Source organism: Astatotilapia calliptera, chromosome 14, assembly GCF_900246225.1.
Source record: "Astatotilapia calliptera chromosome 14, fAstCal1.2, whole genome shotgun sequence".
Taxonomy (NCBI): domain Eukaryota; kingdom Metazoa; phylum Chordata; class Actinopteri; order Cichliformes; family Cichlidae; genus Astatotilapia; species Astatotilapia calliptera.
Genome location: NC_039315.1, coordinates 14,117,648 through 14,145,449, shown reverse-complemented (window position 1 = coordinate 14,145,449; position 27,802 = coordinate 14,117,648). Strand labels below are relative to the sequence as shown.

The window sequence follows — 27,802 nt, the reverse complement described above, 5'->3', positions numbered from 1 at the left end:
TAATGGGTAAGTGACATTGAGTGACATTGAGTTGTCCTTCTTCTCTCCTTTATTGCCTGGAGCATTCTTTAGGTGCTTTCCCAGATTTGACAAATGTACAGATGGTATAATCACATTTACTCAGGGCTTGCTTGATATGATGTTCACTTGATCCAGCTGTCTTAGCTAATTATGGGCTAACCTCCGTTTTATCGAAAAAATTCTTAAAAGAGTAGTTGCAAAACAGCTAACTGATCATCTGCAGAGGGATGGTTCAAACAATATCAAACAACTTTAAAAAAAAGGACTCAGAACAAGATACTGTTATCATGAAATGTGACTTTTATTTTTGTGCCTTGAAAAAAAATTGACCTTAATCAATTGCATTGAAAAATAGTAAATGTTTCAAAAATTGACATTTTGAAAATCTTAACGTAAATATTTGATTTCACTTAAAACTGAAAATCAAGTGATTTGCTGATTGTGTTGAAGGTGTATATTTTGAAACTACTGTTGCCATTTTAAGTGTTAAACCTCTAAATCCTATCCTTAGTCATGACATATTTCTTGGTGTTCTTCTCAGGCTTAAAAATTATGATGAAACACTTTGGAGCAAATATACACAGCATTAGTCCAAAGCTGGAGGCCAGAATGGCAAAAATCTCCACAACTACAGTGAATTTCACAGGAGAACTGACATATGCTGGGATAAAGGTGATCCACACTGCACAGAATATCAACATGCTGAAGGTGATAAGCTTGGCTTCATTAAAATTGTCAGGTAATTTGTGGGCTAAGACAGCTAAAACAAAACAAAAGGCAGCAAGTAGGCCTATGTAGCCGAGAACAGCCCAGAAGCCAACAGGGGAGCCTAATGCACATTCCAGGATGATCTTCTCCTTGTATGTGGTTAGATTTTTAATTGGGAATGGAGGGCTAAGTACCAACCATACAGTACATATTAAAACTTGAATAAAGGTGAAAGACACAATGGTCATTCTTTGTTGTGGAGGACCAAACCATTTCATGACATTGCTACCTGGAAGTGTCGCTTTAAAAGCCATTAAAACCACTATAGTTTCCCCAAGTACACAGGAGATACAGAGTACAAAGGTGATCCCAAATGCAGTGTGATGCAGCATGCAGGACTACTCTGATGGTGCTCCAATGAAAGTTAATAAACATAAGAAACACAGAGTCAGTGAGATGAGCAGCAGGAAGCTCAGCTCAGAGTTGTTTGCTCGGACAATTGGAGATGTCCTGTGATGAAAGAATACAGCCCCAGTCATAATGGCCAGACAGGCACCCAGGACTGAGAGTGTAGCCAGGATAATTCCTAGGAGGTCTTGAAATGAAAGAAATTCTACAGGCTTAGGGATACAAGTGTCTCTCTTTCTATTAGGCCAGAATTCCTTGTGACATGGTAAACAATCAGCTGAATCTGATTGAAATAAATACATAAATTAAAAACAAGAATTATAAGAATTGTAATATTTTAATCATTCATATTATTGTAGATATCCACCCTATCACATTTTACATGCATGGGCAAAAATTGTATTTTACCTGTAATATTATTTATCTCTCCCTCAGGACACGGTATACAGTCATAGCAGCAGGTGGGTTTTCCTTTCTGCAGCACTTTACGAGTTCCTGGAGGACAACTGCCACTGCACACTGACACTGGCACCTGTCAAGACATAGAGGCTACATAATAACTGCAAATTTTTGCTATCATTATGTTAACCAAAGTCTTATTTGCCAAACTCTTGTCCTTTTACTCGTTACTTTTGTGCTACCCTCCATCCAGTTTATGCTTCTGTTAATCTGGAACTCCTGGCCTGCTGGCAGTGATGCATCATACAACCCTACAGTTACTATCTCAGTTATGCCAGTCTCACTTTTCCGCCAGTTAACTAACTCATAAATAGCCACAGGATCCCCATTAGCGTTAAATGACACATCATATCTGTTTTGGGAAAAATTTACTTTCTTCATCTGAGTCAAAACCTGTGAAATTGTAAAACCACAAAAAGGGAGGGGAAAGAAAGAAAGAACAACAGCAAAAAATTAATTCACATTTGAGTTCATTCAATGTACATTAGAGATAACAAAAAACATTAACACGGACTTGTTCATTTCAACTGACCTGTTTAGACTCTAACTTGGTTAGTTTTCTACACTGAGCTGTGACATTTTTTCCATGGCACACTGCATTATGGATGGCATGTGCTATTGCATACACAGCCTTGTACACCATGTTAGTAATTCTGAGCTGAGATGTGTCAGTGTATTGGCTTTGGAGATTCTTTATATCTTCAGTTCCATTACACATATTCATGTCTCCAACAGCACCTAAAACATGAACAGATGTTTATACTATTAAAAGTCAAAACAAATTTCAGACCTCTCTTATTTGATGCATTTAACCAATCAAGTTAGCATTTATCACTGACAGTAAATCAGAACAGTTCCAATGGTGAAATTCTATGAGTAACCAAATTTGTTGAATTAAAGTTACTTTTTTTCATTTTGCAGTTGAATTCATCCTCCCAGAACTCAGTAAGCACTGCAGAGGCAGCAACTTGAGAGGGTGAGAGATTGAGTAGAAACTCTCTGAGACCTGGGATTACAGATTTCTGAATCCCAAATCCAATGGCCCCAGCACAGAAACTGAATTTTGTTAATTCTGGACTGGTTACCCATGACTCACTGCCTATCCACTGGCGAGGTGGAAAAGGCTCACGTGATAGTTCCTTCAACAGGATCCTCATGTCTCCTAAAGCTGCAAATGCCACAATAACCATAGCTGTGGACCTTGAGAGACAACATAATATATTAGAAAGATTTTCAACTATATTGATAAATGGTAAATTGATGGGTTCATATATAGCACTTTTCTACTATACCTGACTAGTCAAAAAACTTTATACAACATATTATTGTGGTATTTGACAGCATAAAATATTTATCTTTAGGATAATAAATTAATTGCCACACAAGTCATTTCTGTCATGTAGAAACCTGCGGATAACATCTGCTACTCTCTGGATCCTGTTCTGTGGGTGGGACCGATAGAAGGATACGGAGTATTCCACACAGATCCCCTCTTTCTGTGCTGCTTGTAGAAAAGATGCCATGCCATTATTTCCATAATCTGAATCTGACCGGACAGCACCTATCCAAATCCAGCCAAACTGTTTTACCAGCTTTGCTAGTGCACCAGCTTGAAACTGGTCACTGGGGATTGTCCTGAAAAAATTCGGGTACTGCTGCTTGTCAGACAAGCATGCACATGTGGCAAAGTAGCTCACCTAAAGTGATAAAACAAAACAAAAATCGAATAAATTGATTAATTAATATAGCAGGGTAACAATGTACTGCAGTGTTAAAGTCATGCACAGGCATATTTTAAAGTCAAACTTTATCCAGAAATTCATATATTTACTTGAGGAACGTTAAAAGAACTGATGACTCGTGACAAGCTGATGGATGGTGTAGACCCAGACTCACCAACAACAGCCATCACCATACCAGATTGGGAGCAGTTGTTGCCAATGTAAAACACAGGGTCCAAGCTATTTAAAAACTGAAATGCCACATGCACCGTCACAAGCACTGATGCACATGAATCATAGATCTGATACCCCAGTTTGATTCCAGGCAACAGCTCTGTGTTGTTGTTAATCTGTTCGATGGCAAAGACCATTGCACGTGAAAAGCGCAGCTCACGTGTATTAATGCTGGAGACAGATAATTATGTCACTGTTATAATTTGAATCAGGTTAAATTACAACAGAACAGAACAGAATATACAGTCTAGGAAGATTTGCAGTTTGCAGCTATTTAACATTTATTCATTGTAATTTTTTTAATCAAAGGTTACATTAGAAATTATTTTCAGCGCACAGTTATGGAAAATCAGTAGAAAATAGGCACTAATAGATCTTGAGCATAACGTTAGAGTATTTTTTTCCTCACACAGAAACAACATACTTCTCTCTCTTACTGACCTCCCTTTGCATCTTACTGGCTCGGGCATGGTGGTGTAGTTACTGTCAACTGTGTGAATGTAGGAGTGAATGGAAAAAATACCACCAATAATGTAGTCTCCATCCATTGAGAATGCAGGTGGACGAGTGCTATTCTGCAGCTTGCATTTTACAGGTGAATCCGCAGTATCAACCTGATCATCTATAAGTGTAATCTTTTGATTGAAAGGATCTAAGGACACACCCAAGGCAAGAGCTGTGGTCAGGTGAAACAAACAAAAAGTCATAATCAAACTAACAAAATGAGCTGCTATCTCCATCCCTGCTTGATGTCAGGTGTCTGTATATGGGTGTAAGTGTGTTTACACTGGTTTTTATAAGTCTTAAGACAAAAGTCTTTTGTTCTACCCCTAAAGAGGACATGCCCATTACCGAGATGCCTTTGATTAAATCTTTATGTTCTATGATCTATGCATAAATAATTTCTACTGGTCATATCCAGTGTTGGGTAAGTTTCTTTAAATTAGTAACTTAGTTACATTACTAGTTACTTCTATCAAAAGTAACTCAGTTACTTCAAGTTACTCGTTACTTTCAGAGTAACTAGTTACTAAGGGAAGTAACTTTGGTTTTACTCAGAATTCTCTTGTTAATGTGTTGCTTCCATAACTGGATACCCAGCAAGATTGCCAGTCTTCTAGTTTGCTTACTTGCCACAAGTGCACTGTGCCACCTACCAATAGAAAGGAAAAAATAATGTGCACATTTCCACGAGAGAAATCCCACGCCTGATTCTATCCTAGCCTGCTTTTTACATCCAACACAAAAACTGCAGTCGTGGTGCTTTCGATTGTACTCAGAACTCGGAAATTCTGCCTTCTGAATAGGAAGATGTAGGTAACACCAGACTGCAGATGAGCTGCATACAGAGCTGGACTGGGACAAAAAAAATCATCCCGGGCATTTTGACTAGACCATTATAGGGAAAATCATAAAGCCTTTGAATGAAAATAAACACTGTGATGTACAGTGATGTGACAGTGATGTACACTGTTCTGATGGTATATATGTATCAATCTATCAATTGTTTGTTGTAAGACTCGGATAATTATTTTTTTAAAAGTGAGACATTTTAAATGAGAATAAGAAAGTATTTCCTTGTGCCCCCCTTTCCCTTTTAATTCCGTACATGGACCCCTGGCAACACTTTGCTAGACCCACCCCTGCACAGTTACCAGCTGTCAGTTACTTAGAAAAGGATCCTGGTGTTATTTGGACTAACTTCCGGCTTGAGTGAACGCTGGCGCGTCTGGCTGCCGCTACTCACCGGTTCATTTTTCGATTATTTGGATTTATTTGGATTAATTGGATTATTTGGATTCAGATTTGAATGAACAGGGACATTCACACTCAGGACCAGATCGATCTCTGCCTGGGATTGAATTGCAACGCTTGTCCTCAACTTCTGTTATTTCAGCTGAATGTGTTCTCACGTCTTCTTCTCAGTGAGCGGCACTAGCTTAACTGTTTGAGCTATTTTAGCCTACCTGTTCGTTGCTCCGGCCGGCTCGGCTCCTTTTCCTCCACACAATCGAAGATGCGGACCAAGATGTTCCTGAGCTGGTCGGCACTATTTTGGATTCTCCTGACGCTCGTCTACCATCCTACGGCTGGACTGCTCTGCTACACAGCCGCTGAGCTCCTGCGCCTTCGCGGGCAGCTATCGCTCCCGTCGCTGGCAGAGCTTCACTACCACCCGGGCATCACTTTCCAGCCTCGCCAGAGATACATCCATCGCGGGTCCCGCAGGATTTTCCATAACTCCAATGGAACTAAATCGTTCTGGTCTGCTACTCGCCGCCCTCGCAGGAACCCTGATCGGGCTGTCAACCATCGATCTCTAACCCACCTGCCCAGGGCGCCCACCGCGATTAGCAAAAAAGAAGATACTCAAGATACTCCACTCAACTTCGGTCTTCTAAACATTCGTTCATTGACAAGTAAGGGACCTCTCATCCAAGACCTCCTATCTGACCGTAAGTTTGACTTTTTCTGCTTAACTGAAACCTGGCAACAACCTGATGACTTTTCTCAGCTAAACGAATCTGCTCCTCTGGGGTTTGTTTACTTTTCTAAACCCCGCTGCTCAGGTCGTGGGGGTGGTCTCGCGATCCTTTTTCGCCAGCACTTGAAAGTCCTGCCGGTTAATGTTGATACCTTTAGTTCTCTAGAGGTCCTTGCATGTGAGCTGACTGGACCCATTCCCACTATCATAGCTACTGTATACCGCCCCCCCAAACCTAACCCTGTCTTTCTCAGTGACTTTGCTAATTTACTAACCCATCTTTCATCTCTCTCCCCAAATGTGATCTTGGTGGGAGATTTCAACATTCACATGGACAATAATGACCTTCTGCTCACCAGAGACTTTTCCTCCTGTCTCGAAGGCTCTGAATTTAAACAATTTATCGACTTCCCCACTCACTCTAAAGGACACACCCTGGACTTGGTCTGCTGTTCTGGTCTTACTCCCTCGAATCTTTCTGCTACTGAAATCCCCATAACTGACCACTTCCTCCTTTCATTTAACCTCACTCTCTGCTGCTCTTCTACCAAGCCAACCCGTCTCATCTCGTTCCGCAACATCAAGAACATTGATATGGACATTCTCACTACCAGTTTGGACAATGTTCAGATTCCGGACTTCTATTCTACTCCTGATGATTTGTTGTTATATTATAATAATTGTCTACGCACTGTCCTTGATTCTCTGGCTCCTGTAAAAACCCACTCTGTTTCCTTCACTCGCTCTGCTCCCTGGTTTACCTCTGACCTTCGAGCTCTGAAGGCCAAAGCTCGGCAGCTAGAGCGTCAATATAAGAAATCTGCTTTAACTGTTGATTCAGAAATCTATAAATACCATGTACTTCAGTATAAAGACTCCATTAACAAGGCCAAACAAAGCTTCTACTCTGGTATTATCAGTTCTTATGAGGGTAATGCTAGGACTCTGTTTTCAGTTTTCAACAAACTAATTCAACCCCCCAACGCTTTACCACCGCACTTCTATTCCTCTGAAACATGCAACTCCTTGATGCTGTTCTGGACTACGACAATCGATAACATCCACCAGCAACTCAGATCAAATGTTGTGTCTACGCCCTCTCCAGAACCTTTTCTCCTTTTTGAGCCGTTTTCCACTTTTCATCTTCCTGATTTATCTGATATTTCCGAGTTAATATGTAAATCAAAACCTGCCACATGTCATCTTGACCCCATGCCCACGGGGCTTGTGAAATCCTGCCTCTCTTCTTTACTCCCACTCATCTGTGCTATCATTCACTCTTCTCTCACCACCGGTATCGTTCCCTCCTTATTGAAGACTGCTCTAGTCACTCCTATACTGAAAAAACCTTCTTTAGATCCTAACAACTTTAACAACCTCCGTCCGATTTCCAATCTACCCTTCATTTCTAAGATACTCGAAAAAGTGGTTGCAGCTCAACTACATTTACACCTGGTTAATAATAACATCTATGAGAGATTTCAATCTGGTTTTCGCTCATGTCACAGTACCGAAACTGCTCTACTTAAAGTCACTAACGATCTCTTAATCGGAGCTGACTCTGGTCTTCTCACCATTCTCGTCCTTTTAGATCTGAGCTCAGCCTTTGACACCATTTCTCACTCTGTCCTTCTAAGCAGACTTTCCTCTCTCGGCATCTCTGACACACCCCTCGCCTGGTTTCAATCATATCTCCTCGACCGTTCCCAGTTTATTCAACTAAGATCATTCCGCTCTCGTCTATTCCCTGTCACCTCTGGTGTACCCCAAGGCTCAGTTTTAGGCCCTCTTCTCTTTATAATATACATCCTCCCTCTAGGTACCATCTTCCGCAAATTTGATCTTCAGTTTCACTGTTTTGCTGATGACACCCAGTTATATCTCTCTTGCAAACCTGATTCCTCCCTCCCACCTTCTTCCCTTACAGAATGTCTATCCGAGTTAAAATCCTGGTTTACCTCTAATTTTCTAAAGCTCAATGAGGATAAAACTGAGATCCTCCTTATTGGCACCAAATCCAACCTTTTGAAGGCAAACCATTTCTCACTCACCATTGATAACTCCACGTTCTCCCTTCTCCTCAGGTTAAGAGCCTTGGTGTCATCCTAGACAGTACACTTTCTTATAAATCACACATCAATAACCTCACCCGTTCTGCCTACTTCCATCTACGTAACATTAACAGATTGCTTCCTTCTCTTTCCACCCAGTCTACGTCCATTCTTGTACATAGTCTTGTTACCTCCCATATTGACTACTGCAATTCTCTTCTGCATGGTCTCCCCCAAAAATCCCTCCATAAGCTTCAACTGGTTCAGAACTCTGCTGCTCGCATTATCACCAGAACCCCCTCCTACCAGCACATCACCCCTGTTCTTCAGGAACTTCACTGGCTCCCTGTGAAATTCCGGATAATTTTCAAACTTCTTCTGCTCACCTTCAAGGCCCTTCATAACCTCGCTCCTTCTTACCTTTCTGACCTGTTAACCACCACTTGTTCCGCCCGTTCACTTCGTTCTTCTTCTTCTGTCCAGCTTACTGTACCTCCCTTCCGCCTCACCACCATGGGAAGCAGAGCTTTCAGCTGCTCTGCTCCCAGGCTGTGGAATTCTCTGCCCCCTGAAATAAGAAATACTGGTTCTCTCCCCCAGTTTAAATCCCAACTCAAAACTCATCTGTTCAAATCTGCATATTCACTGTGAATACACTGTTTGTTCATTTTATCTTGTGCTTTATTTTATTGTTCTTATTCTGCCATTGTTTTACTAATTGTTTTATCCTATTGTAAAGTGTCCTTGGGTGACTTGAAAGGCGCTCATAAATAAAATTTATTATTATTATTATTATTATTATTTGTCTCTCAGAAACAGTTCATACCTTCTCTTCAACTCATTCATGTCACCTAAAAGGTAAACCTCTTTCTCCATCACAGCTCTGATGATTCAGTAAGGACATCTCCTGGTTTCATCTTCATGTTTCCCACTCACCACATATTCAAACCGATATCATGACCAGCAGGTTTACAGCTGTGGCTCCAGCAAACATCAGCTGATACTAGAAATTAATATTAAATAAATTCTAACAACAGCTGATCAAGCTTAAACGTGCTGCTGTTATTTACCGCAACATCCGCTGGTTTCCTCTTTCTGGCGCAAAGTGGGCGATAAATAAACAAGAGAGAAAAGCCGATCAGCTGATCATTGATCAGTTTCGTGATTAAAGTAGAAACAGGAGAGGGAGGGGAGAGAATGAGAGAAGAAGAGGCAGCTGTGCAGCAAAGACACAGAATAACTCCAGCTTTGTGTCTTTTTTATTGTAGCTGAAGTCCGGGACAAACTGTGTTCCTTTTCACCTCAATACGAAACGCGTAATATTTTCTCTGAATACGAGACGATTCCGTTTTTTACGGAACGGTTGGCAACTCTAATAATTAACCCTATGAACAAAATAAAGTTCATTTCTTTGTTTGTAATATGCAAAAAAAAACATGTTTTAAATTCTCGATGATACAATATACATTTAATATTAATTTAATGTGATCCTGGCTATAGTCTCAGTTCTGGTTATAGTAAAGTGAACAAAACCATGTCCCCCATCAAACCCCCAAATATGTTAGTATGTCTGTGAAGGTTCTCTGTCCAGGTCATTGTAGTCTAGGAGCTTGGAAAGAAAAGCGTCTGGACTTCTTTAAGTTGCTTTAAGACATTTCACTTCTCATCCAAGAAGCTTCTTCAGGTCTAAGGGGACGTGCCCTATGGGAGTGTCCCCAAAGATGGACATGAACCCCATGTTGATCCTCTACATAATCACATGAGCCAAGGTGTGAAAATGGGTGTGGATCACAATCAGCCAAGGTTTCGGGTGAACCCACTGTGAAACCTAGCCCCACCCTACCATGTGATTTCCTGATGTCCAAAGGACGTTAAGGCGTCTGGGAGGGAATCTCGAAAATGGATTAAAGATGGCAAACAGTGCATGCCGTAAACCACTGCCTCTGTTCAAAGATAGTCGTTTACAGTAGACATAGATGGCTTCTTTCACTCCTCTTTCAAACCATCTGTCTTCTCTGTCCAAAATGTGAAGATTGGCATCCTCGAAAGAGTGACCTTTGTCTTTAAGATGCAGATGACATCCCAGTCTTGTCCTGTTGACGTGGCTCTTCTATGTTGTGCCATGCATTTAATGTAGAGGGCTGAGCATTCCTTGCTACACTGTACAACATATGCTCCGTTGCTAAGTTTGTGTTTAGGACTTCTGTCTTCTCAAGCTTCTTGTGCTGCTTCTTCCTGATGTTGCTACACAGCAAATTCAAAAGTGTTAAATGTTTTGGTGTTAATAGTCTTCTTGCAAAAGTAGAGTTAATTTTACTCTAAGCAGAGTCACATTCTTTTAATGTAACTCTGAGGTGTAAAATGATAGTAGTTAAAATAGAGTGTTAAAAATGAGTGCTTCTATGTCAAATCTGGAGGTGTTACAATGGAAACATTAACTCTTGACCTCTTAACTCTGAACTCCTACAGGGGCTATGACACCAACAGAGTAAATTCACAGACTCTGGCCCCAGCACGGCTCCAATCGAAGCTGAAGTGAAGCCGTTTCAGAACATTTTGCTCTACATATTTGAGTTGTTTGCCATGCTTGGTAAGTCATTTTTTCAAAGATTGTTTCAATTATTATTATGAGCTTTTACTTCTGTGGCTCTTTGGAGTTGAGACAAAGCTGTGTGAAAGGCATTAGCCATGTTGCTCGCTGATAGCATAATATTCTGTTTTAGCTAGCTGAAAGGTATTGTTTGCGGGCAAATACCACAGCCTTGAAAAAAAGCTTGCATGTGAATTTTCAGTCAAACTTTTGGTCAAATACACCTAAAACAATGTGTAGAATGTGAAATGTTGGTATAATGGTGCTACTTGAAGCCTGAAAATGATCTCCCATAAAAATAAAAAACACGAGCAAACAGCAGTAGCAGGCGTCCTGACTGGGTTCTACGTTAGCATAGATCCCTCCAGAGTTTTGTGCACACGGTTTAGGTAAAAATTAAAAAGGTTGAGGTTTTACATTTAGTTCAGTATTACCTGTTGCCTGTGTCTTTGTCTTTTGGGAAAATACTTTACACAAGTAATGGCTCAAAAAGGATTCCTTTTTTTTTTTTACTGTGCTGCAAATGTTTACTGGATTATTTGTGCCATTAATTAGTGTCAACTAATTTTTATTCAATCTCCGCACAGGATATGCTTGTGAAGATGGAATATGGGGGAGAGCAGAAGTGCGTTGAAGTTCCACAAAGGGATGAATGAAGGACATGGATATTGTATTGAAGAAATAAGTGATGAGAATGCTGTTATTTGCATTTACCATGTCAGACCTTTTGATAAACAAAATTCTAATGAAAGTGAGAACATGTACACTGTTACATCTTTCAGAAAATGTTTTGAAATTGTGGTGCACAGTTCAGAATAAATGTTTTTCAAAAACCATTGCATCTTTTTAGTAAATGTTCATTTCCAAAAGAAATTTCTAGAAGTTCAGAACAGTAAAATTCCCGCTTTTTAGAATGAATTAGAAGATAACGCTTACGTAGTTAAACTAAAATACTCTTTGAGAGTTAATATATAAACTCTTAACACCAAGTGTTAAATTATCAACTCCAGACAGATTTGGTGTTTAACACTAAATCAGAGTTAACGTACCAACTCTCCAAAAAGAGTTAAATTAACACTCTCTGGTGTGGACCCATATAGACACTTTAATAGTGTTGAAATCAAATCCAACAGTGTTAATTTGGACATGCTGGATTTGCTGTGTATCATTCAGAACTGGTACATCTATCACTACGACCGTTTTCTTCTGTTTGTATACCACCTCTACGTCCAGTTGCTTAGTCACCACCATTTTGTTCATCTGTATCTGGAAGTCCCACAGGACTTCTTACAGGACCCTTAGCATTGTCATTTTCCACCACCCTAGGGGGTGTCTTGCTTCGTAGTTTCCAAGTCCATACCTGGACAAGCAAGCTGTCCATACCTGGACAGCTTGCTGTACTTCTTAGGCACCTTCCTTGTCGCACCTTTCTGCAGCTCCAATAGCTGGCTAACCTCTCTCCATGCTACCTTGATCTTAGACTCTAATCTCCTTCTCCATTGAGGGTACTGCTCCTTGTAGCTGTTCAACTTATAACTCATTGATCACTGCTGCCGTGACGTAATGGTAATGGTGACGGTAGGTATTGTCCGTAGTGCTGCATTCAAATGAGACACGCCCATAAGATCTTGTGGGATTTCAAGATACAGACATTAACCCTTTAAGACCGACCATAGAACCAAGTCCGCCAGAGCTTACTTTATATTTTTACATGCTGTGGAGCCATTTTTGGGAGCATTTCAAGTTGCTATACAACCATTATAGCCCAAATTTTAATAATATGTATGCATTAAGTCCATAGTAACTACATAAATTGCAAAAAAGTGCAATAAACTACAAAAAATTTGAAAATCGTCTTTGTTTTTTTCTACATATGTTTCTACTTACAGAAATTTAAGAGGTTTATCCCTCAAAACTTTAAATACAAAAAAGTTGCAAAAAACAGTTTACAACAACAGGAAATTTATTTTGAGTGTCTTTATAGTTTTATTTTTGAGATACACCAATTTTTATATACTGCAGAAAAAACAATCCTATAATGTAAATTTGCAGAGAAAACAGCATCGGCATAAAAATAAACTATTTCCAGCAGTGCAATTTGAGTTCTAAGCATCCCAGAAACTATTCAGAAAAGCATAAAATCAAACATGACTTTTAAAAACACCAGTAAAGGCTTATAAGGCCTACAAGTAAAAAACGACATTTTCCACAAAAATGACGTCACCTCCGGTTTCAGGGAGGTAATGGCGGACATGCGATAGTTCACACTGATGTCTATTTCAATGTAGGAAGTGTTCCGAACAGCTGATTGGATCAGCAAAGTGTGTTTCTGGAATATTATGTTTTTGTTCCTGCAAGAGCTTTTTATGCAATTTTTGCAAAGCTTTATGTGGAAGGAAACCATGAACTAGGACAAGCTGATGGCATAAGATGTAAGTACAACTCATTTGGTTTCATATGCAAAAAAAATTATTGCACTAGCTTATGTGGTTCCGGTTCTACCAGGATTTAAAAATAGTTCCGCAAAACAGAGCGTGCCGCTCCAACCGGCTTTAAAGGGTTAATGCATGAAGGAGCATTTCCACAGGTCCTTCCACCCTGCAGCTGTCAGACTGTACAATCAAAACTGCTCCCAACAAACATGTTTACATCAGCGCTGTACTTTGCACTAATCAATCGAACAACTACAACTGTTAGAACTTGCAAATTACTTTTCTCAGTTTATATATACTAACTTATTGGAAGTGAAATGTCTACTTTTTAACGCACAGGGACAATACACAATCTGTACTTTTCTAATTATTCTTAACTATTTAAACATCTTTCAGTATCCTACTCTGTTTGCACACTACAACCTGGGTTTACCACTTATCTGTACTTTAATTTTAATAACTGTACAGTACTGTTTTGGTAACTATTGTCCATGATGTAAATATGTTTACTTTGTGTGTTTTCGTTCTATGTTCTGTGTCCTATTCTGTTTCTAGATGTGGTTTTTTGTGATGTTACAACCAAACTTCCCCCGTTGGACAAGGACTATTCTATTCTATTCTATTCTATACTAAATTATTAGTATAATAATTTATACTAATAAATAATTTCTTAATTATAAAATAATTAAGAAATCTAAAACAAGTATTATTTGACATAAAACAATTTCCCTGTTTTTGTTAAAAATGTCCCTTTTTTTGTTCACATTTCAATTAAATTCCTGTCATATTTCATTGAATGCAAACAAAGAAACAAACCAAAAACAATGAAACAAACAAACAAAAGCAAACAAACAGTGATGGGTCAGTATTTGCTATATAATGGTACTACAAAATGTTTCTGTTGTTTGACACACAGCACAGATAAACAGTAACAAAGATTTCATGTTTATATGAAATACTTTGAAATAAACCAACCCTTTTCTGTATCTATACAGCAGAGGACTGAACTGTACTTCGACCTTACCACAGTGACAAATTCAAACGCAGTCTAACTTTCGATCACTTTTCCTCATTTATGTTTAAATGACATATGTACACCTACCACTGTGGTTAAGTAGCCTTAGAAACAAATAACTTCAACATATACATGCATTTTGGGTTTGTGCATGACCAATGTACTCCAGCACTTAAACAAACATAGCTATACCTCTGCCTCTGGAACTCACTATATTTTAAACCCTGGTTAATACCCTAACTATATGCTGTGCTTGAGTGAACACTGATTTAGAGATTGGTTTAATGCCATGGCAGTCTTTTGTTTTGTAAATGTTGCTATGCAATTTTCTGGTAGGTGAATTTGTGGTAGGTACTGCTTTGCTTTGGGAAGCTACAGCCGTGCGCTTGCTTGTGCAACATTTAGATGTGTGGTAAATTTCAAAGTAGCATCCACATGCAAACACAGGGTTTCCCAGTGGCAACCAATGAATTCATTTTAATTAAATTCCAAGCATAAACATATAACATGGCAAACTTTACTCATTTCAAATTACATTTATGCTGGTAATTTTTCCCTTAGCTTTTGATACAAATGGAAATATTGTAAGCAATGGTATCTAACCACTGAGAAAAAACTCTGGACAAAATCATGTTTACATGGGATCATGAATTTATTTAGATTCTTAACTTTGGAATAATTATTTTTACATTAAGAAATACAGGTATAAATAATGTATAATTGAATAACATTATATGCATATTAAGAAATTATTCACAGAAAGAATTATAATTATTTAATTTAAATAACAACTAAAACTAAAGAATTTTATTATGTACTATTATGTAAACTGTGAAATGTCTGCTTGCAATAGTAACCATTTTTGAAACAAGGATATACTATGATTGGTTTTTGTTCATCAAATTTTTCTTGGTGTTCTGCTCAGGCTTAAACAAAATGATAAAACACTTGGGAGCAAATATACACATTATTAGTCCAAAGCTGGAGGCCAGAATGGCAAAAATCTCCACAACTACAGTGAATTTCCCAGGAGAGCTGACATATGCTGGGATAAAGGTGATCCACACTGCACAGAATATCAGCATGCTGAAAGTGATGAATTTGGCTTCATTGAAATTATCAGGTAATTTGCGGGCTAAGACAGCTAAAACAAAACAAAAGGAGGCAAGTAGGCCTATGTAGCCGAGAACAGCCCAGAAGCCAACAGGGGAGCCTAAATCGCATTCCAGTATGATTTTCTCCTTGTATGTGGTTAGATTTTTAATTGGGAATGGAGGGCTAAGTACCAACCAAATAGTACATATTAAAACTTGAATAAAGGTGAAAGACACAACAGTCATTCTTTGTTGTGGAGGACCAAACCATTTCATCACATTGCTACCTGGAAGTGTAGCTTTAAAAGCCATTAAAACCACTATAGTTTTCCCAAGTACGCAGGAGATACAGAGTACAAAGGTGATGCCAAACGCAGTGTGACGCAGCATGCAGGACCAATCAGATGGTGCTCCAATGAAAGTTAATGAACATAAGAAACACAGAGTCAGTGAAATGAGCAGCAGGAAGCTCAGCTCAGAGTTGTTGGCCCTGACAATTGGAGATGTCCTGTGATAAAAGAATACAGCCCCAGTTATGATGGCCAGACAAGCACCAAGAACTGAAAATGTAGCCAGGATAATCCCTAGGATGTCTTGAAATGAAAGAAATTCTACAGGCTTAGGGATACAAGTGTCTCTCTTTGCATTAGGCCAGAACTCTTTGTGACATGGTAAACAATCAGAAGAATCTAAATGGAAAGAATAAAGAAAATCAGAGAGGGCTTCTTGCAAAATATTCAGTGTTACAGACATTTGCCATAAAGGCATTTTAGGAAATATGGAAATAATTCTTTTCTACCTGTAGTATTACTAATCTCGCCCTCAGGACATGGTATACAATCATAGCAGCAGATGGGTTTTCCTTTCTGCAGCATTTTACGAGTTCCTGGAGGACAACTGGCACTGCACACTGACACCGGCACCTGTAAAAGACATAAAAACAGCAGAATAGATGTAATTATTACAGAGCTGTAATAATTCCATTCTTTAAAGTTTCATTCAGATTGTCATTACTTTTGTGGTACCCTCCATCCAGGTTATGTTTCTATTGATCCGGAACTCTTGGCCCACTGGCAGTGATGCATCGTACAGCCCTACAGATACCATTTTAACATCTCCACTTTTACTTTTTTGCCAGTTAACCAGCTCATAAATTGCTACAGGATCCCCATTATCATTAAATGACATGTCATTCCCGTTTTGAGAAAAATGCACTGTTTTCAGCTGATTTAAAACCTGAAAGGATCAGTTAAGACAGGATGAGAGGGGAGAGGGAAAAAAGAAAACAATACTCTGTAATAATTTTTACTTTTACTATTAATAATTAATTTACATTAGCATTTTACTATGGGTAATGAAGTCACCGGAACTGATTTTTGACTGACCTGTTTGGACTCTAACCTGGTCAGTTTGTCACACTGAGATGTGACGTTTTTTCTCTGACACACTGCATTATGAATGGCATGTGCTATTGCATACACGGCCTTGTACACCATGTTAGTAATTCTAAGCTGAGACGTGTCAGTATATGGGCTTTGGAGATTCAGTATGTCTTCTTTTCCATCACACACGTTATTCTTTGTAGCAGCAGCACCTACAGATACAGAAAGACAGGGCAGATGATTTCACCATTGAATGAAAAATATTAGATGCCTTCTTTCTGATACATTTAACCAATTATCTTAACATTCACAATCAGATTTGACAAAGGGTTAAAAAAAACATTGGAACTAAAATACTTGAACTTGACCTAAAAGTCTTTATATCAAGTGAGATTATTTTCACTGATGCATCCTTTTTCAAATTCATATTTCATTATTTTGTGGAAATGGATTTGCTCATGAAGCAGCAGCAGACTTTATAACACCATGAGTTTGTCAGAGTAATTTTAAAACTAAGAACACTTTATTACTTTTTTTCAGTGTGCAGTTGAATGCATCCTCCCAGAACTCTGTAAGCAATGCAGATGCTGCTACTTGAGAGGGAGACAGATTTAGCAGGAAATCTCTGAGACCTGGGATTAAAGACTTCTGAATCCCAAATCCAACGGCCCCAGCACAGAAACTGTACCTCATTAATTCTGGGCTGGTTACCCATGCCTCACTGCCTATCCACTGGCGCGGTGGGGAAGGATTATGTGAAAGCTCCTCCAACAGGATTGCCATATCCCCTATAGCTGCAAATGCCACAATAACCATAGCTGTAGACCTTGAGAGACAACATAACACATTAGAAGCTTTTTTGTTTTTAACTGTGTAAAATGCAAAGTATCAGTCTCAATAACTTACTGTGGAATATGTCACCACAAAACATTTATTTATAAGAATGTAAACTAATCTCCACACAGTTAATATTAATGTGGAAACCTGCGAATAACATCTGCTACTCTCTGGATCCTGCTATGTGGGTGAGTCCGATAGAAAGATACAGAGTATTCCACACAGATCCCCTCTTTCTGTGCTGCTTGTAGAAAAGATGCCATGCCATTATTTCCATAATCCGAATCTGATCGAACAGCACCTATCCAAGTCCAGCCAAAGTGTTTTACCATCTTGGCTAGTGCACCAGCTTGGAACTTATCACTGGGAATTGTTCTGAAAAAATTCGGGTACTGCTGCTTGTCAGACAAGCATGCACATGTGGCAAAGTGGCTAACCTAAAGCAAAAGAGGAAACAAAACTCTTTCAATGACAGCACAATCAAAAATAATTCACATCCATATTTCCAATCTAAAGTTTCCAGAAATTCAAATATTTACCTGAGGAACCTTAAAGGAACTGATGACTCGTGACAAGCTGATGGATGGTGTAGACCCAGACTCACCAACAACAGCCATCACCATACCAGATTGGGAGCAGTTATTGCCAATGTAAAACACAGGGTCCAAGCTATTCAAAAACTGAAATGCCACATGCACCGCCACAAGCACAGATGCACATGAATCATAGATCTGATACCCGAGTTTGATTCTAGGTAGCAGGTCTGTGCTGTTGTTAATCTGTTCAATGGCAAAGATCATTGCACGTGAGAATCGCAGCTCTCGAGATTCCATGCTGGAGACACACAATTATGTTACTGTTAGAATTTAGCCTACAAAAACTTAGATCAGGTTAAATTTCAAGAAATCACCCTAACAAACAGGCTTTTTTGGACTATGGTCAGATGATCACTGTAATATATCTTTTGATTAAAGGCATGACAGGGTAACCCTGAGCCATTTATTATGAGAAACTAATGTAAAATACAAAGAGGAAGTCAAATTATTTTTTATATAAAAATATTAAGTAACACATTTATAAAGCAATTGCTTAACACACTATATAATTTCAGTTTTTAAAACAATAAGCAGAATGTCTATGGATTACTCAGTATTTTTACATATACTAAAATAAAAGCAAAGAATTTTCAGCCCAGTACAAAAGCAATGCAGCATCCTTTTAGCACCAATTTCTCTCTCTTACTGACCTCCCACTGCATCTTACTGGCTCAGGCATGGTGGTGTAGTTATTGTTAACTGTGTGCACATAGTTGTGAATAGAAAAAATACCACCAATAGTGAAGTCTCCATCCATTGAGAATACAGGTAGACGAGTGCTACCCTGCGGCTTACAATTCACAGATGAAACCACAGTACCAGCTAGAGCCCCTGTAAGTGGAGTCCTCTGATACAAATCATTTAGAGAAACACCCAAGGCAGCAGCTGAGTTCAGGTGAAACAAACATACAGCCAATACCAGACCAATGAAAGCCACCGCTTTCTCCATCCCTGCTTGATGTCAGGTGTTTCTATATAGCAAGCTTGTGTTCTCACTCATTTTTATAGCTTATCACACCCACTAGTTTTGGTATAACTTTTCAAAAGATCACGCCCTTACCTAGTAGCCTTTAATTAAGTCTATATGTTCTATGAACTATGGATATAGCAATATGATCATATCTCTGTTTTCCTCTTGTGAACCATTACCCAATTTGAATATCTTTTCTAATTTAAATTTAGATACACATCTAATTGATTGATTTTAACAATAAGATATTCTATGATTTATTGTTTCACTACAAATATTTAAAAAAATATTCAGGAAATATATCATTCTAAAACTTGGCTCTAAGTTCAATTTAAAGTTCACTGCTATGTAATTTATATTCACAATTGTCATTGGCTGGGTCTCTCACATGCAGTGCCAGCATTTTGAATTTATTTCTCTATTATTGAGTTTCTTATGTTAGGTTTGTGATTATTAGTTCATGTTTTATTCGTATTTAGGGTTAAGCTGAGCTTTAGGTTAGCCATCATTTATCATCTGTCTCCTTGGTTTTTGTGTTTGGTTTCTTGTCTAGTCTAGTCTGTCAAACTTGTGTTGTCATGTCTATATCTCCATGTTTCCTCGTTTATTTTGAAGGAGTCTTGTCTTCTTTGTCATTGTGTTTAGTTTCACTTAACCTGTGACTGTCACGGCGAGTGAGATGAGCCGTGTGGAAGCAATTTCCTCTTGTACTTACCCACTGTAGTGTATATTTCAGTGTTTTTTCTGTAACGCTACCGATCTCCGACTTGTATCCCCATGTAATGTCTGTGTTGTGTGTGTAAGGTCGGGGGTCCCATTTCACTGCAGGGCAACCTGCATGTAGCGAATAAAGCTTTGATTGATTGATTGATTGATTGATTGATTGATTGATTGATTAATTGATAAAGGAGGATCCAAATGCAGGCACTTGTAAAGGTGTGAAGGTGGTTTATTAACCCTTTACAGCTGATCGGAGTGGGCACGCTCTGTTTTGCGTAACTATTTTTAAATCCCAGTAGCACTGCAACCACGTAAGCTAGCGCAAAAAATTTTTTTGCATATGAAACCGGAGGAGTTGTACTTACATCTTATGCCATCAGCTTGTCCTAGGTCACGGTTTCCTTCCACATAAAGCTTTGCAAAAACTGCATAAAAAGCGCTTGCAGGAACAAAAACATAATATTCCAGAAACACGCTTTACCGATCCAATCAGCTGGTCATAACACTTCCTACGTTGGAATAGACGTCAGCGCGAACTTTTGCATTTCCGCCATTACCTCCCCGAAACCGGAAGTGACGTCATTTTCGCGGAAATGTAGTCTTTTTTACTATCAGGGCCTCAGGGCCTATACCCGTCTTTTTAAAAGTTATCTTTGACTTTATGACTTTCTGTGTCGTTTCTGGGATGCTTAGGACTCATATTGCACTGCTGGAAATAGTTTATTTTGATGCATATGCTGCTTTTTTGCAAATTTGCAGTATAATATTTATTTTCGTTTTTCCTGCAGTGTATAAAAATTGGTGTATTTCAAAAATAAAACTATGAAGACACTCAAAATAAATTTCCTGTGGTGGGAAACTATTTTGTGCAACTTTTTTGTATTTACAGTTTTGAGGGATACGCCTCTTAAATTTCTCTAACTACAAATATATGTTAAAAAAGCAAAAACGATTTTCAATTTTTTTGTAGTTTATTGCACTTTTTTGCAATTTATGTAATTACTATGCACTTAATGAATACATATTATTAAAATCTGGGCTATAATGGTTGTATTGATGTATAGCAACTTGAAATGCTCCCAAAAATGGCTCCACAGCATGTAAAAATATAATATAAGCTCTGGCGGACTTGGTTCTATGGTATGTCTTAAAGGGTTAAACACAAAATAAAAATGGACAAATGGCAAACGGAGGAAGGACTAAACTATACTGGGAACAAACTAACTACTGGACACGAACCTGAACAAGAATGAGAGCAAGCTGAGGCAGACGATGGTTGACAGCAGGGAAAACACACGAGTGAGACATGGTGGATACACAGACGGACAAGCAACTACAATGACAGAAGACTTAAATACACTCAGAGAAACACAGGAAGATTACACACAGGTGGGGGACACAGTTGGGAGTAATTAACGAGACGAGACAAAAAAAAATCTAATAAGTACATTTTAAGAGCGGACATTTATTGATATATAGTTGCATTTTCAAAACATGGGTTAAAAAATGGACACAGAGCATGTCTATGAGAATGGACAGATCATGTATAGCAGTATAGATGGGTTTGATTTGATTATACTGATGATAGTAAAGTCAAATCTAAAGCCAAAAAACCCTATATCTGATGCAGCTCCAGAGACGTGTCAAAATTTTCTAAATATTCTTCTATTGTGTTCTCGAGATTTTAAAAAAAATATTTTGTTTTCCTTGATTTGGTTTTAAGTGTATATTTTGAGATTTTCATGCCATAATCTAATTGGCTACACATTTCCAAACACAGGGTCAGAAGAAAAGAAAAGAAAAAAAAAGTCTTCGCTCCAAAAAATGGTAATAAACACATTAAAAAGATTATTTAATTTTTTTTTACTGTTTTTTTATGTTTAAAACTATGTGATGATGACATAGAACAAGAATTTATGAACATGGGATGGGATATGAGAATTCCAATTGACAGCTGCTATAAATAGATTAGTGTATGATATGACTGACTGGACCATAATGCTGGAAATTTAAAGGCTTTAAAGACCCAGGCCATGGCCCTGGGTCTTTGACCCAGAGTTTTGGGTTTTGCACTAGTTTGTTTATTGGTTACTTTTTTTCCTTGCTGATTTTTCCCCATTATTGTAAATCTTCTGTGTTTAGGGTTTTGTTTTCGCTACCATTGTAATCTGATTTTCTTTTAGTGTTTCTTGTCCATATTTTGAATTCCTTGGGTTTAAGTCTAGCCTTCCTATCCTCTTGTATCTTGTCAAGTCTTTGTTAATGCATCTCTATTATTATTTTTTTTTTTTTTTTTTTTTTTTTTTTTTTTTTTGGGGGGGGGGGGGGGGTTATGTGGTCTTTTACATTTTGTGTCTTGTATTTAGTATTACTTCCTTTATTGTGCCTTCATTACTTTTGTCCGTCTTTTTGCCATGGCGTGTCTAGCCTTCCTGTCATGTTCAAATCTGACCAGTTTACAACTTAAAACACTCATAAATATTGTGTTTTACATCTCATTGCCTCAAGGCCTTATTATATTCTCCACACATGCACTTGAACATATAAAAGTGATGATCACCTCTTCCATTGAATTGAGTGTTTTAATACTACTACTACTCTACACTCAGAAAAATTATGGTTCTTAAATGGTTCTTCAGATGTCTTCATGGTTCTTTAAAGAACCATCATACAGTGGGGCAAAAAAGTATTTAGTCAGCCACCAATTGTGCAAGTTCCCCCACCTAAAATGATGACAGAGGTCAGTAATTTGCACCAGAGGTACACTTCAACTGTGAGAGACAGAATGTGAAAAAAAATCCATGAATCCACATGGTAGGATTTGTAAAGAATTTATTCGTAACTCAGGGTGGAAAATAAGTATTTGGTCAATAACAAAAATACAACTCAATACTTTGTAACATAACCTTTGTTGGCAATAACAGAGGTCAAACGTTTACTATAGGTCTTTACCAAGTTTGCACACACAGTAGCTGGTATTTTGGCCCATTCCTCCATGCAGATCTTCTCGAGAGCAGTGATGTTTTGGGGCTGTCGCCGAGCAACACGGACTTTCAACTCCCGCCACAGATTTTCTATGGGGTTGAGGTCTGGAGACTGGCTAGGCCACTCCAGGACTTTCAAATGCTTCTTACGGAGCCACTCCTTTGTTGCCCGGGCGGTGTGTTTTGGATCATTGTCATGTTGGAAGACCCAGCCTCGTTTCATCTTCAAAGTTCTCACTGATGGAAGGAGGTTTTGGCTCAAAATCTCACGATACATGGCCCCATTCATTCTGTCCTTAACACGGATCAGTCGTCCTGTCCCCTTGGCAGAAAAACAGCCCCATAGCATGATGTTTCCACCCCCATGCTTCACAGCAGGTATGGTGTTCTTGGGATGCAACTCAGTATTCTTCTTCCTCCAAACACGACGAGTTGAGTTTATACCAAAAAGTTCTACTTTGGTTTCATCTGACCACATGACATTCTCCCAATCCTCTGCTGTATCATCCATGTGCTCTCTGGCAAACTTCAGACGGGCCTGGACATGCACTGGCTTCAGCTGCGGAACACGTCTGGCACTGTGGGATTTGATTCCCTGCCGTTGTAGTGTGTTACTGATGGTGACCTTTGTTACTTTGGTCCCAGCTCTCTGCAGGTCATTCACCAGGTCCCCCCGTGTGGTTCTGGGATCTTTGCTCACCGTTCTCATGATCATTTTGACCCCACGGGATCAGATCTTGCGTGGAGCCCCAGATCAAGGGAGATTATCAGTGGTCTTGTATGTCTTCCATTTTCTGATGGTTGCTCCCACAGTTGATTTTTTCACACCAAGCTGCTTGCCTATTGTAGATTCACTCTTCCCAGTCTGGGGCAGGTCTACAATACTTTTCCTGGTGTCCTTCAAAAGCTCTTTGGTCTTGGCCATGGCGGAGTTTGGAGTCTGACTGTTTGAGGCTGTGGACAGGTGTCTTTTATACAGATGATGAGTTCAAACAGGTGCCATTCATACAGGTAACGAGTGGGGGACAGAAAAGCTTCTTACAGAAGACGTTACAGGTCTGTGAGAGCCAGAGATTTTCCTTGTTTGAGGTGACCAAATACTTATTTTCCACCCTAATTTACGAATAAATTCTTTACAAATCCTACCATGTGAATGAACAAAAGTATTTTACCAGAACAATATAATCTGCAGTACAATCATTGCTTTAACAATGTAACCGATAGTTTTAAGATTGCCTTAAGAGGCTTATGCATACTGTTATCATATTAACCTTGTATTCCAGATGAAGTTATAACTATTTCATACATATTGCATATCTGTGCTTATTTTGAGTTGATGTTCGGTTCATTAAGGGTCTTAAGCTTCACTGGCGTGACTGTCCAGGTGATACATGCTGAGGGAAACTAGAACATAGAAGGAATTGCAATACATGCTTACAAAACACTTATATCAGGTCATTTTTATTATCGTTTATAAGTTCATATTCTTGTATTAAGCCTTTAGTAGAGGTTCTTGATTAAAACATTTATTTAGTAGATGACATATACATAGTTTCAGTTCGGTTATTACATATATGAGAGTGGCTTCTGTCTCTCTGTCTGGTGAGAGGTCAGGAGCTAGTCGGCGAGGTGAAATAGGGTGCAATTGTGGTTAGCACACAGACACACACACACACGTAGACACACACACACGTACACACACACACACTCAGTTAGAGAGAATCATTTATAGGTGAAAGTTTAATAATGTTTTGCTCGGGGTTGCAAAAAGAGCAGTTTGTATATCTAAAGAGGTAAGACACTACCTGTTGAATTATTTCCAAAGTGTGTCAAATTGGGCTGTGAAAATTAAAAGTCTACTCACTGAAATTACTGGTAAATGTCTGTTTGGATTTTGGTGAAAATCTTGTGACAGTACTGAGGATTTAATACGGTTGGACCATTCATTTAAAGCAGTTGAACTGCTGAATGATTTTAGAATATTAGGGAATTTGGTTATTGTTTGGGGTAGAGCCCCTATTAGTTATAAGGTTGGACCTACTACAGTCTAACACTTTTTGGGTGTTTTACTGTTGTTCCAAAGTATTATAAATTACTCAATAACGCCTGTTGGACTGGTAGGAAGCGCATTTCTCGGAGGTAACGCTCCCTACTTGCCTTAGACGTAGGGCATTTTCCTGTGAGGAGAACAGGGGTAGTATGGTTGGCAACCGGGGAGAACTTGGCAAGGTTATTATCATTAAGGAAAACTAACGAAATAACGAAAACTACAAGTGAAAAAACATTTTTGTTAACGGAAATAAAAATAAAAACAAAAAAAGGAAAACTAACTAAAACTGTAATGAGTGTTCACAAAACGAACTAAAAAAATTGAATTTATAGCAAAAATGTGTTTAGTTTTCGTAGATGTGTGTGTGTCATACAATAGTCAAGGGTGAAAATGAAGTTTAGTTTCCAGATTTATTTCTTGCTGTCTAATTATGCCAACAGGTGGCAAGTACGTTAGTCGAGTCGTCTGTGTCGCTGTTCCGTCCACGCGCAGAATCATGTCAGGAAAAGTCGAGAGAAAGCGCCAGAGTCCAATTTGGGATTGCTTTGAATATGACTGTGTTTTGGATAAAGCAAGTGTCTTGTAGTGGAAAGAGATAAATTATGAGGGACATTTCTAAAAGGAAAAAAATCCCACGAACCTTAAAGTGCACTTGAAAAGCTGACACAAGAAGGCTAACCTAGCTTACCTTGAGAAGGTAAGGGAGCACACTCAACCCTCGTCCCCAGAAAACAAGCTAACCCCAGGCAAGGCGGTGTGATGCATCCCGAGACAACAGGACGGGGATATCTACATAACTGTGTGAGTCAATTGCCTTCAAAAAGTTTATCAATTCACTTGAACCAAAATTACGAACACCCGGTTCTGCAAGAGTTAATAGTCTCATCGGGGCCAAGATATACATTTTATAGTTGCCTCGTATCAATGGTTGTTCATCTGCCTTTATTTATTTATTTATTTAAAGAACCCATAGGTGGGAATGTGAGTTGTCTGTCTCTGCGTGTTAGCCCTGCAACAGATAGACGACCTGTCCAGGGTGCAGGGTATGGTAGCTGGAATAGCAACATACCCAAGGATAAGCAGAAGAGAATGACAGATATGATGAAACTGGGATTTTATTACACTTAATTATTGCAAACACAACTAAAACTATAACTGAAACTAATCAAAACTAAACTGAAACTAAGGATTTTTAAAAAAATAAAAATTAAACTAAACTAGCAAACAATTGGTAAAAACTAATTAAAACTGATATAAAATTGAAAATCTGAAGTCAAAACTAAATAAAAATAAAAACTAATGAAAATTGCAAAACTATTAAAACCCTGCTATGTATAAGATAATACAGATGCATAAAATAAACACTCCCAAAACAGAATAAATTATTACAAAATATTAATAAAAACTATAAAAATGGAGGCAACTTTGCTTGTGGTAGAATGTATACAATGTATGAAAAAATCTTTATTGCAGATACTAATTTCACTAATTTAATAATACTAATTTTGTATTGTAACATTTATGACTTTCATGCTTTCATAGTGGTACTTAGGAGAGCTTGACATTTTTATCAGGTGGTACACACTGTAAAAAGTTTGAGGAACACTGATAAGTGTATGTGTGCTTTTGGAAAACATTTGAAGCTGCTGTACAGAATCTTTGAAACAAGCTTAAAACATTTTTAGAATATAAACAGAGCACTCTGCTTTTCTTTACAGCTCCACACTCCACCAGGGCACCGTTTGGCACTTTCTGATAGTGTGCAAATGTGATCTACGTACTGCGGCAGTCATACAGACAACTGGACAGTCCAAAAGTTGGCCTAACTATTACTGGCTGAGGTTTTAGTAGAATTGTGGTTGAACCACATAAAAATATATCATTAATTTTAATCTCTCCAATCAATTAAAATGTTATGTTGGAATGTTGTTAAAGAGGGTCAAAAATGTTTCAACCCAGTTTGTTTTGTTTTGCAGCTTTAATATAGGGAGGACACAACTTCCAGATTGTGTGAGTAAAATCACGTTTTTTTTTTCCTCTTTGTCAGTTTAACAGTTTCTGTTTTGCCTGTCACTGTTCCCTGTCTGTTTTCTTACCTGGTTCTTCCTGACCTTGTACTTTCTCCTCACGTTCCCCTCTTTCCTCTCTCCCTCTTTGGACTGACAATCTGATATGGTTTACAAAAGCGAAGAACAGTGCGTTTATTCACAGTGAACACAATCACCAAGTGGCTATATACAACGTGCAGGGGAAACGGGTCCGGGTCGCCAGGGTCCGTGGGAAACAGGGTTAGGGGGAAGGGTGCTCCACACTAGCGAAGACTAGAGCAGACTGGCCATCTTTTTTTTTGTTTTTTGTTTTTTTTTGTTTGTTTTCTGTGTCCCGTTTGGATCTTTAGCCATCAGAATTGTTGTCTTAAGGCCAAGAAAGATGCCAAGCGGATTTATTTTACCAAGTGGATCATCATGGCCTTGCCATATTGGTCCATTTGATTGACCTTTATTGTAATCTATATCACTAAAGCACTTCTGGATTGATGCAAACTGCATTTCGTTGCCCTGTACCTGTGCATGTGCAATGACAATAAAGTTGAATTCTATTCTATTCTAATTCTATTCTAATTATGAATTTATTTTATTTTCAGTTGCTACAAATGGGACAGACATGACTGGGGGATAGGACAGGGAGAAAGAATGAAAGAAAGAGAGGGTGAGAAAGAAAACCAAAGGGGAGAAGAGACGGTGAGAAGGGGGGAAGAAAGAGAAAAAAGAAAAAAAAGAAAAGAAAAACAAACAAAACACCTGGATCACCTGTATAGATAAAAAAAACAGAAGAGAAAGCAAACAACAAAGAACAACATAATAAAATAAACAGCACCATCACAATAAACTAGCTAGCAGTAGATAACAGTAGATACTAAATAATAAACGATATTGTGCAGCACGCAAGATAGACAGCGCACAATGTGCTTTGAGGCAACAGCCAAGAAAGCTGTAGTCCGCGTCTGTGAACACCCGTGTGTACACCTGTGTGCATCAGCATGCT

At 38.6% G+C, this 27,802-nt stretch overlaps 1 protein-coding gene and 1 pseudogene across 1 annotated transcript; both read right to left on the bottom strand.

Annotated features, from left to right (window-relative positions):
* Positions 1 to 515: 515 nt before the first annotated feature.
* Positions 516 to 4,138, bottom strand: LOC113036621 (extracellular calcium-sensing receptor-like; annotated as a pseudogene).
* A 10,864-nt stretch (positions 4,139 to 15,002) lies between these two features.
* On the bottom strand, positions 15,003 to 18,832 carry LOC113037012 (extracellular calcium-sensing receptor-like). The gene is made up of 8 exons (XM_026193706.1): positions 18,684 to 18,832; positions 17,977 to 18,271; positions 17,585 to 17,874; positions 17,131 to 17,426; positions 16,604 to 16,812; positions 16,233 to 16,454; positions 16,018 to 16,141; positions 15,003 to 15,907 (listed from the first exon to the last, which is right to left on the bottom strand). Exons 1-8 carry the CDS (start codon positions 18,788 to 18,790, stop codon positions 15,003 to 15,005), a joined length of 2,448 nt encoding a protein of 815 aa, XP_026049491.1. The 5' UTR covers positions 18,791 to 18,832.
* Positions 18,833 to 27,802: the final 8,970 nt, after the last annotated feature.

Coding starts and splice junctions, on each gene's coding strand:
- LOC113037012 (XM_026193706.1), bottom strand. CDS start 18,790: ATGGATGGAGACTTCACTATTGGTGGTATTTTTTCTATTCACAACTAT. Junction 17,427..17,584: donor GTAGCAGATGTTATTCGCAG/GTTTCCACATTA, acceptor TTGTCTCTCAAG/GTCTACAGCTATGGTTATTG. Junction 16,455..16,603: donor CCAGGTTAGAGTCCAAACAG/GTCAGTCAAAAA, acceptor TGATCCTTTCAG/GTTTTAAATCAGCTGAAAAC.